Source organism: Mytilus trossulus, chromosome 11, assembly GCF_036588685.1.
Source record: "Mytilus trossulus isolate FHL-02 chromosome 11, PNRI_Mtr1.1.1.hap1, whole genome shotgun sequence".
In the NCBI taxonomy this organism is placed as follows: Eukaryota; Metazoa; Mollusca; class Bivalvia; order Mytilida; family Mytilidae; genus Mytilus; species Mytilus trossulus.
This window is the reverse complement of record NC_086383.1, coordinates 41,394,996-41,407,261: the sequence shown is the minus strand read 5'-3', so window position 1 is coordinate 41,407,261 and position 12,266 is coordinate 41,394,996. Positions and strand designations below refer to the sequence as shown.

Below are 12,266 nucleotides of genomic sequence, written 5' to 3'. Positions count from 1 at the left end.
TTTCCTACATCAATCTTTTGATGTCGTCCCTAAACTAATTGTATCAATTGAAATAGACACTTAAGTGTTTAAAAAGTGTCAAAAAGTTTTCGTCAGATAAACCTGAAATTTGAGGCCAAAATTGGCCCTTAATGGACGTACCCTTTTATACAATTTATGAAATTTGTTAAAAATTTACTATAAAGGGCAATAACTTCTTAAGGGGTCAATTGACCACTTTGGTCATGTTGACTTATTTGTAATCTTACTTTGCTGTACTTTATTGCTGTTTACAGTTTATCTCTATCTATAACAATATTCAAGATAATAACCAAAAGCTGCAAAATTTTCCAAAAAACTACCCTGATTGGTCGGAGTTTTAAAGCAGATAGATCTTGATCTGTTTAACAATATTACCCAATGTCAGATTTCCTATAAATGCTTTGATTTTAGAGATATAAGCCAAAATCTACATTTTAACCCTATGTTCTATTTTTAGCCTTGGTGGCCATCTTGGTTGCTTGGCCGGATCGCCAGACACATTTTTTAAACTAGATACCTTAATAATGATTTTGACCATGTTTGGTCAAATTAAGCACAGTGGTTTCAGAGGAGAAGATTTTTGTAAAGGTTTACAGATGCTGGACGCCAAGTGATAAGAAAAGGTCAATTGGTGCTTTGGGCCAGGTGCTAAAAAAGACACAATGCTAAGATGCTCCATGCTATTAATGAATATTTTATACTTGAAGATGTCCAGATATAACTAAACATGCATTACCTTAGGTATCTTTACATGTGGCAAATCTTTCTTCCACATCTTATAAAAATGTTTTTCTGAGATAAGAGGTGACTGCAATTGAGTTAATTCTTCTTTCATGTTCTCATATATGCCTTGTTTGGTGAGGCACGGTGGCAGATGTAACTCACACTTGTCTGGCTGCATTTGTGCATATTTTGTAATAAAGTCCCTCAACCAAACCATGGCATACTGAGTAGCCACACCTGTTCTACCTTCTTTATTGCCCTGTGAAGGAATAGTTTTTTCACAATCTGGAATCAGAAAGAACTTTAAACAGATCTACTCCAAAATGGAATACAAAACATCATGTTATACATCTAAATAGTTTACTTAGGGCTGTTCCATAAAATTAAAACATACAACAGGTCCAAGGAAGACACACATTAATCTATTGGTGTGTAAAAAATACATTGACAATTTAAGTGGTATTGCAAGTTTACTAGTCTTATGCTGATAAGTTAACCATTATTAACAAGGACCCAGAAGTTCATAGATTTCTAGTCAAGGAATTTTCATAACTTTTAAGTTCAAGAACAGCTAATGGAATGCAACAGATTGAAATGATTCAACCGGTAAATTTCTAAGACATTGTCATTACAATTGTTTCCATCAACTTTGAAAACAAAATTACTCTGGATTCATTATCATTTGTCGGATACCAATTTTCATGGATTTCGTTGGAACAAGTGAACCAGGAATTAAAATGTCCAACCAAAAACAAATTTTCATTTGAAATGTATTTAGAAATTGGCAAAACAACGAAATCAGATATCCACAAACAAGCAAAATTTGCTGAATCCACAAAAACTGGTACCCATGAAAAATAATTGAATCCACAGTAAATCTGGAAGTATTTTGAAACAATATTAATTTAGCTACTTATTCCAGATCAATTCTGTTCATCAAATTGATAGGAAATCGCAGGATTATTACTTTTATTTCCTTAAAAAGTGCATGAATACCAAACTTTGTCTAAATCATCCTACGATATCTTAGTTTAATAAATGGGTGTCATGATATCCCATCCATCAACAAAGATGTGCACCAACGGCTAAAAGTTGAACCTTGGGATAAAATGTAGTTTTTTGCTTTTATCTCTGAAACTAAAAGCATTTAAAGAAAATCTGACCAGTAATAAAAATGCTCATCAGGTCAATCCTATGTCCCCTTAAATCTTCCCCTCTGAAACTAATGATTATAGATAAATAAACACTCTTAAAGGGGCAATAGCTCAGCTGTCAAATTCATGGTCACCAATTTGACTCAAATTCTCATATTTGATTTATAACAAAGTAAAAAATTTATCCAAACTACCAAAAGTCTAAAATAAACAGTTTACAAAGCATGGGGTAGAGAATATGTAGGTTCGTTTCGTGTGGATTTTAGTCGATACATCATCTAATTAACTACATGTATTGATTTGACCTCAGATGACCATATACACGATGTAAACATAAATAAAGATATGAATAGATTAAACCAACACATGCAATTGGATTTTTATAGGTCTGTTTGGTTTTATTTTAATTATATTAAACATCTATGTTTCTCATTGTTTTTAACCATATAAGATGGATTTTTCATGGATCGAATCAGTTATCAAATGATTTACCGTAGTTTCACTTTCATTGCTGACATTTTTTTCTTAAAAAATAACCAGTACACGTACAATGCATGCATTGTCAATCTCTAGCAAGGGGTTAAATTGAAGTTCACATGAATACAGATTTAATGAGATAGACTTATTTCACTTGCAAGTGAATCAGTAATTATTAATGTTTCTTCGCTTAATTTGACAAAATTGAACCATTTTGGCTGCTAAAAGCGAATTTTAATTTTACTATTTCACTTGAAATCATCATTGATAGAACAAAAAAAAATCTTACTTTAGATTTTTTATATACAAAAAAAGATCAGCAAGACAAGATCTATTAATGAGTCAAAGAATCTAGACAGACTAAAACATCAGTAATACATGATCAACAAAAAAGAGATTTTTTTATGGTATGTTCTCAACTTCAATGTTGGATGATAAGCAACTCATGCTATCTGAAGAGCCTCTAGTTTTAGGTTCTTATTGGTTTAAATTAAGCTCTTCAAAATTTTTTGTCTTTATACATCCTTGGCCTTGAAATATTTGGCTTTGAGCAATATTCCTGATGAAGATAAATCTAGAAAGCTCTTCAGATGCATGAAATTTATAATTTTGTTGCTTTCATTTTTAATGAGAATGAAAAATTAAAGAAGTGAAAATGGCAAATTTTAAGAATCTGTCAGCTCTCAATGAAATGTGGGAATTCATCCTGTGAAAAAATATATTTGCCCTAAATCCCAATTTCACATTTAGGACAAACTTACCTATCAGTTGAGAATATGACCTTTCCAGACCCTTTGCACTGCATGCATGCATTTTCTTGACCTTTTTAAAGTCACTAAGTCTTTCCTTTGTACATGATGAGAGTTTCAATAGGACAACACTAATTCTAAGCATGGAAGCAATATTCTTTTTACTGGAGACACTTTGTGTAAGTTATCATCAGCCAATATGTGTTTACTTCGACTAAAAAACAGTGCCAATTAAATATTTTACTTAAATAAACACTTACTAAAGAATCTAGTTCTTATGGCATAGTAAGTTGATAATGGGACACCAATCACACTTAACCACGCGGTAAGGCAGACATTCCATTCACTTATGCTGTAAAAAAATGTGAAACTGCCATCTCCTTCATTCCACCTATAAAACACAAATAAAATTTAAAAAAAAATGGTTGGTTCGTACTTGCATGACAATCAAGCATAGGTTAAAATTTTACAAAAAGAAGACACTTTAAATTTTTGTACTGCCAATTGATGCTTCCTATTCAGTCATGCAATTATAGAGAGAAAATAACATGCAGCTTATTTCATTGTTCAGAAAGGACAAATCCATTAGACACAAGTTTTTCAACTTAGAATGCCTTCTCCTATATACATAATATACATATATATGACTATGAACGAACATTATAGGATTAAACATTTTTTCTAGAGGTTATTATTGTGTAAACCGGGGCAAATAACTCACAGACTTCAGACTTTTATATCAAGTTTGTGAGTAAGAGACCAAGTTTACAAATATCTGTTTCTTAAATCATAATAACTAATATCAGATACAAATTCTTGAAGCAAGTCATGTAGAAATTTGTAGCCTAATTGTTTATAATTTTATAAAACAGGGCCACTTTTTTACCTCCCGCACTTACATTTAATTTTCCCCATCACTTCTCACTGTAAATAGTGTTTGGCTAGCATAACTTGATAATCCAGTTGCTATACAAGCAGCCTCGATTTGAATATATTGTAGTTGGTAACATAACCCTGAAATCATTCGCAACCATCCTTTTGTTACTGGTATTGATATCTAAGGAAAATGTTACAGAGATCCATCAACCATCACTAAAGTTATTCACCAGTATGTAAATGTGTCGTTAGACTCAGACAGTGACCATATTATAGCACTATTCTAAAATATTTTTTGGGGGTCAATTAAAAACTTAAACCTAATGTCACAATGTTCTGTTCTTACACTTTAGACTTTTTATGTTTCTCCAACATTTGATAATTAGACTTAAACAACATTAGGGATTATGGGGTCCTCTTAAGGACTGGATCTTGATATCTACCTGTAATTCACCTGTTCATAACCAAAATATTGTTAAAAAGGTATATGTTTTTTTAAGACATATATATTTAGGAGATAACTGTATTGTATTTTACGCACTGACGGCATCAATTGGGGATTTGATGGTCGCAAATTAAGTTTACTGACGACGCGTTAGCGGAGACAGTAAACGGGTATTTGCAACTATTATCTACTAGTATTGATACTAGTAGTGCACAATATTCACCAAGCCAGTCCCCACAGTTAAACACTATATAGATCACGACGCGACGTGATGTACCCAATTTGTATCAGCTCTGTTTTCGTGGAAAAAGTGGACAGATTACAACTGACTCTTTCCTCTGCTAAGACATCATACCATGAAAACTGGCTTCGGCTCTTGTGATATACAGACAGAACGACTAAGTATATATATGGTTCTTCGCACTAGAAGACAATAGCTTTCGGTGACTTTTTACTTAAATAATATTTGTTTGCATTGGTTTAGATTTTAACATTAACATGCAACACAAATACAAAAATATATCAAGTAATAGAATAAATTACTAAAGTAAAAGACAGTGAACATTTCGATTTTTCATGTTACTTTTAATAAAAAAAAATTCTTGATATTTTTTTATGAAATTTTCAGTTTGATTAAGATTTCCCTTGTCTATATAAGGATTTTTTTTGTTGAATAACCTTTTAATTTTGTAAATAAAATACGGATGAAAATAATTACGTAGCAGTTTCGAGTTATACTCGACCAAAAAATATATGGTTTGTTAATGTTTTGATATATTTTTTTTTTAACTATATCCTTTTTACAATATTTTAGTCAAGACCTGATATAGGTTAATTACAGGTAATTATCACAATGCCAGTCCTTATGAGGACCCCCTTATCCCTAATGTTGTTTTAGTCTAATTATCAAATGTTGGAGAAACTGACTAAACCCACTATAACATTTCTAGGGTCAGTGAAGCATAAAATTTTGATTAAACTTAATTGAGCAAAGCATTTAAATTAAAAAAGATCATATATCATAATTAGGAACACAGTGTACGGAAGATTCTTGTTGATTGACTTCTACATCATAAACTACGTTTTTTAGTTAACCATAAACTTTAACCTGATCTGGGACATATTGATGAATAAAATAATGACAAACTGATATACAGACCAGAAACTATAAATTCATATTGCCCTTCTACTGAAGTAGGTGCAGCATAAAAGTGATAGCAAGAGAAACTTCACAGGGGTAAAATTCTAATTTGACTAATGTTTTGGGGTCACAAGCATCGTATTATATTAAGATTAAAGCATTTGGTGGAGGCACCCTATTAATTAAGAAAATGAAAAAGACCAATTTTGATTTATTTTTTCAAAAAATAAAGGTGCTATCACAAAAAACATTATACCAACCAAATCTCACCTTGAATTGTGTTTTGATGTTACAAGCATTTAACCCTGCCACATTATTTATGTTTATGTCTGTCCCAAGTCAGGAGCCTGTAATTCAGTGGTTGCCATTTGTTTATTTGTTACATATTTGTTTTTCGTTCATTTTTTTTACTTAAATAAGGCCGTTAGTTTTCTTGTTTGAATTGTCTTACATTGTCTTATCAGGCCCTTTTATTGCTGACTATGCATTATGGGTTTTGCTCATTGTTGAAGGCCGTTAAGGTGACCTATAGTTGTTAATGTTTGTGTCATTTTGGTTTTTTGTGGATAGTTGTCTCATTGGCAATCATACCACATATTCTTTTTTATATTGAATATCAGTTTCAAAACATTTGGTTGTGGCAAAATGAAATATTTTGAAATTTTTCAATTTGATTCATATAAGGGGCATTATACTGAAGAACAGAAAATTTACTAAACCAAAATTTGAACTTGATTTGTGTATTGTGAATATAAACATTGTGTATACAATATGTGACAATATAATAAAATTAATATCTATTCATTATTTCTAAGTATAATACCATTAATTTGAATCAAATTAAAGTTGGAGCACAGACACTTATTTTGGAAAGTACTTACAGAAAGACAAGACTTCAATGGTAGTTGCATATAAATTAAAATAAGTAAATAGAGGTGGGGTAGTTCTGTTTACTAAATATCTTACTTGTTGTGAGACCATAGCCAGTTTAGCACCCACTGGTTTCTTTCTGTTTTGCTGTAGGCAGCCATGTTTTCATATACCATCACAAGACAGTTCTCTGAGACCAGTGACAAGCACAACATTGCACAGCATCCTAAGGACATAAGCCCACACACATCTAACCTCTGTTTTTCTTCAAAAATATTTATTAATAGTTTAAGTAAGGATTAGCATTTTTTTAATTAGTGTTCTTAATTTTATGATCACACAGGTTGAAAATTAAGAACACCAATAAATAGAAATTACTGGTGTCTTAGAAGTTTCATTTTAAAGATAAATATTGATTTATACAAAGTTTTAGAACTGTAATTTTACTCACAAAAAAAATACAAATCCCATAAAAAAACTAATATAGTTCAATTTTCTCCCTTGAAACTTTTTCATACCAGGGCTCCAATGCCTTGCACATTCTTTTAGCACAACTTGACTATTGCTTTCATTTGTTAGATTTTATAAGAAAATATTTACAATAGATGCCCAATCTAACAAAAAATCTATCATAGTTCTACATGTATAAGTAATTAGACAAAACAATATTTCCTAGATCTGTAAATATTGAGAATTCAATGTGTGTTTGCTGTAAAATAAAATGTTAAAATGTGGAGGAATTTATACAGATACTCAAAGAGTGAAATTAAAAGGCAAGACAAATAAGACTAGATATCATTGAGATGGGAGCCATCTCTGTGGGCCCCGCTGTCAATAACTTGGGGTAAATAAGTTGTATGGATAATCTGATATGAAGCATTATTTGAAGTTATTACATAGTCTCATGTGTGATTTTAATCTAAGATTTTAAGTTAAAACTTGTAAATATTCTCAACTTACTTTCATAGTATAATAGTGATATGACTGCATGATGTGAACTCATTGTTGACTACTCTAAGGTGACTTCTGGATATATGGATTGATGTTCGAACAATATGTTTAAAGGTGCTGGCCAATTGATATTTGTCACATATTTTTAGAATTATGCCTTCAATATATTATGACCCACCAAGTATAAAGTATGAAATATTAACGGTTCTCGAGAGGTAGAGGGGACACAATTTATTAAGAACAATGAACGGATGGACAGACCGACGGACTGACCTTTGACCTAGGATGCATACATTATGACACATTCTCTGGTGTTGGTTAATATAAATGTTACTGGTAAGTTGAAAATGTTTGTCAGGTATAAAGTATGAAATAATTACAGCTGTCCTCTCAAAATATAGTGTGGATCAAATTTGTGATGGGTTGGACGGTGCGATGCGATGGACAGACCAAGAGACAGACAGACCTTTGACCTAGGAAGTGGTACATACATCATGTCACACCCTCTGGTGTTGGTTAAAATGGATGTCAAGTATAATATTTGAAATCATAACGGTTCCCAAGCGGACACAATCTTCACCACAGGACACAGGGTTGTCAACTGAAACCAAAGTTTTCGACCTTGACCTTTGACCTAGGATGTTGTACAAACATCATGACACACCCTCTGGTGTCGGTTAATAATCATTTAAGTATCAAATATAAAATCATAACGGTTATCTATATATGGAGCGGACACCATCTTCACCAAAAAACACAGGGTAGTCAACGTAAACCAAAGTTATTGACCTTGACCTTTGACCTAGGAAGTTCTACATACATCATGACACACCCTCTGCTGTTGGTTAAAATGGATGTCAAGTATAAACTTTGAAATCATAATGGTTCTCAAGATATAGAGCGGACACGATCTTCACCACAGGATACAGGGTTGTCAACTGAAACCAAAGTTTTTTTACCTTGACCTTTGACCTAGGAAGTTGTACATACATCATGACACGCCCTCTGGTGGTGGTTAATATACATGTTAAGTATAAAGTATGAAATCATAATGGTTCTATAGATGTGGAGCGGACACGAAAGTGTTACGGACGGACAGACTGATCACTATAGGGCGACCCGCCTTAAGGCAGGGCCCTAATTACTCCTTAGTGGATAATATGACTGGTATGCTTACTCTTAGCCTTCACTGTGCACTCATGTTCCTCTTCCTCTTCTTCTTCCGCAATAAGTGTTCCATGGATACCTGACTTGCTTCCCACAGGTCTACCCCTCTTTTCTAAAAGTATTGAAAAACTTTCGAATAAATTCCCTATTACAAATATTGCCAAACATACCAAAACACAATGATAGTGAAATGAACAAGCTTTTTAAAAGTACATACATTGCAGTCCCCTACTGCTTAAAAATGAATGGTATTTCAACAAATTCTATCAAACTTGATCTACTATTATCTAATTGTCATGGTGTAAACTATATATAACAAATATTAAGTCGATATCTTCAAGGATGGCAACAAAAATATGGAAAACTGATTATTATTGAAGTGAATTTTCCAGCAAGGACCACAACTCTACACAAAATCACCAGACTGGAACAAAGTCTGAACATGATCTGTAACTTGCCATGATTAAATAATGTACCAACTATTAAATCAGCATCTTTACACAGTCAATTTTGCATAGGTACTATTTTTGTACTTAAAATCTGTAGTACTGAAAATTTTACTTTTGATATTTAGTACTATTTCTTTACTTTAAAATTATTGTACTATTTACTTACCCGTATTTTACAGTACTTGACTTGTACTTAAAATTTTGGTACATAAATAATACCAGAGGCGGATTTAGGGGGGGGGGCTGCTTTTTTCCCCCTCTTTTTGGAAAAAAATTGGTTGCTTATATAGGGAATCACTGAAGCGTGACTGGAGCGGCCACCCTCTTAGGTCAGTCAGTGGGCCCCCACTTATGAAAATTCCTGGATCAGCCACTGAATACTAAAAGTAATCACAATATTCCATGTTTGAAAGTCTTAATTTTAAGATTTGAAATACACATACTATCAAAATGCTGAAAATGTAACCAAAAATATGTAGTACATGTACTTATATTTTCAAGTACAAATCAAGTACCGTAAAATACAGGTACCTAAATATTAAAATAATTTTAAAGTAACAAAATAGTACTGAATATTAGAAGTAGATTTCCAGTACTACTGATTTTTGGTACAGACATAGTACCTATGCAAAATTGGCTGTGTATGTTTGACCCCCAAAAATTAAAAAATTGTGAAAAACTGATTATTTCAGTGGATTTTCCAAGTTCAAGGACCATAACTCTACACACAGTTTCATATTGAAACAAAGTTAGAAACTTGATCCGTTACTTGTCAGGACAAAACAATACTGTAAATTAAGAAATTATTGCAATGTTTTTATTTTTTCGAAAAATGGTACAGAGTTGTAAACGCAATAATTTCATTTAGCCTTTTCAAATATTTAATATGCACTAAACATGATTTTTCTCAAAATCATAAAAATTAAAATTGCATTTAATTAACCCTTTACTCCATAGTGACACCTTTTGGCGCCACCCCCTTTACTCCATAATGACGCCTTTTGATGCCTGTGTAGTACCTAAGTTGTAATGCTTTGACTACAAAGTGGCTGTAGTAGACTTAGGCAGCAACCATTTGATTTTTTGGGGGTGGCTATGGAATTTTTTTTTTCAACAAACTTTTTTTTCGCCTTCAGCTAAAGACGATCTATTTTTTTGGCGACAAGTCAAAAACAATTTTTCTTTTTTAAACTTTAGCATTACATATATTGGCAGCTGAGGGTGATACAAACAATTTTTTTTTCTCAGGGTCAAAAACAATTTTTTTTTTCCACAAATCTTTATTTACAGTACACAATATTAATATGTTTAACCTCGTAGAAAAACTGGACCATGTTCTAGGGGAAGTGCCTCAAAATAATCATAAAACTTATATATATAGAGAATAATACATGGCAAAATCCGTATCATATGTCGTATCATCCCGAGACATCAATATCAGCCCAAGGGCCTTTAGGCCCGAGGGATGATATTGGTCGAGGGTGACATGGCATGTGATACGGATTTTGCCATGTATTATACGCTTTATCATATGTTTCAACAGAAGAGTATTATATGAACTGTTTTCTGATTCATAACACTGGGTTACCTTCAGATCTACTTTTGTCTTGTTTCAATGGCCTTAAAAAAGAACTGCTCAATTACTAATCCGAAGCACCTTGGTTACCTTACAATTTACGTGCTGTTGTTTTAAAAATATTTTGTTTATTTTTGTATTTTTTATAGTTGCATTTAGTGTGCAAAAAATAAGATTTTTTTTTTACGTTCTTGACGTCACATACAAAATGAAAACGACGTTCGTGACGTCACATACCAAACAATGACGTCATAAAAAAAAATTGAGGAAAATTTTTCATAAGCAAAAATAAACCAAAACCATGAAAACTGACTATGTAAAAAAAAAAAAAAAAAAAAAGTAGGGGTGTGATAAAGGGTAGGGGTGCGATAAAGGGTATGCGATAAAGGGTAGGGGTGTGATAAAGGGTATGCAGTAAAGGGTGCGCATCAAAGTTGCGCGATATGGATTAAACAGCAGGCTATTTATCACATATGCAAAACTACTGTATTTACTACTAAACATATGATAAATATATATAATAATAAAACTTCAAAGTTAATATCAATGACCTATAAAAATAGTTCATATCAAACTAGCTTTAAAGCAGAATAGTGTGTTGACAGAAGTGTAAAAAGTAATCTAGATTGCAAATTTAATCTCCCCAAATAACGCATGGCTAAAAATGGTCACAACTTTTAAAAAGACAAATATATATATGTCTTCTTTGTGATTCGCCCTGTTGTCAGATTTTCATATAGTCACATTTTTTCAAAAGTCCCTTTAATGACTAGTAGTATATTGGAGAGCTTCAACCCCATTTTTAAAATGAAAAATTGTGTAGTTTGCTTACATTTAATTGGAATAGTTTTTTTCTGAAGCTATTTTCATATGTTAAAACATTTCTATTCAATATTTACTTTTCTTCTTAATCTATAAAAATTGCTAAGTTTGGACTGTTTAAAAATGAGGTAACTTTAATTGCAAATGAAGACACAAACAAACTTTAGTTTCTGAATCATAGTAGTAAATTATCCAATAATATATTAAGTAAATAATATTTCATATAACCAGATAACTAGTTACTGATAAAAAATTTTGAACCTAAATATGAAAAAAACCTATGGTCAAGTCAGTTGAAACTTGCTCCTTATCTAAAGTAAATCGTTAAATTTTATGCAGGGCATATATGTATATATGCATAAAAAAACATGACTGAAATTTTGAGTCAATTTACGAGTACATGTATAGGGAAGTTGACTTTTGTATCTGCAATGAAATTGAAGAACTCTGACCATGCAGGCAGGCTAACATAATATCTAGTAACAAAATAACTACAGGAGATGCCATATCAGCTGCTAGTCAATTGAAAACTGTACTAAATATCTCAATGTCAACTGTAATTAGTCTCAGACACAAATAACAGACACATATTTCATTTCGCTGCAAGTATACTTAAAAAAGACATTGAAACTTTACAAATTTTCACAGAAGAATACCAAACTTGGAATGATTTGTCTCTTCTTTCTTCAATTCAGTCAATGCCTTCGTATTTATTGCAATTCATTTTATGGTTACTTGATGATACTGCATACAGCCAAGTTTATTCTTAGAGAAATTGGGTAAATGAATGCTTGGCAATTGTTGAGTAAATCTTTCATGTGGCCTATCTTTTTTCTCCCATTCAT

At 32.0% G+C, this 12,266-nt stretch overlaps 1 protein-coding gene across 1 annotated transcript in view; it reads right to left on the bottom strand.

Annotated features, from left to right (window-relative positions):
* The window catches only part of LOC134690365 (uncharacterized), a 41,572-nt gene that overhangs the window by 20,475 nt on the left and 8,831 nt on the right, over nucleotides 1-12,266 (bottom strand). Inside the window, exons 4-7 of the mRNA XM_063550335.1 lie at nucleotides 8,585-8,686; nucleotides 6,553-6,721; nucleotides 3,385-3,515; nucleotides 758-1,029 (exon numbers count right to left, since the gene is read on the bottom strand). Of these exons, the coding sequence (XP_063406405.1) occupies nucleotides 758-1,029; nucleotides 3,385-3,515; nucleotides 6,553-6,721; nucleotides 8,585-8,686 (674 nt within the window). The remainder of the gene's footprint in view (nucleotides 1-757; nucleotides 1,030-3,384; nucleotides 3,516-6,552; nucleotides 6,722-8,584; nucleotides 8,687-12,266) is intronic.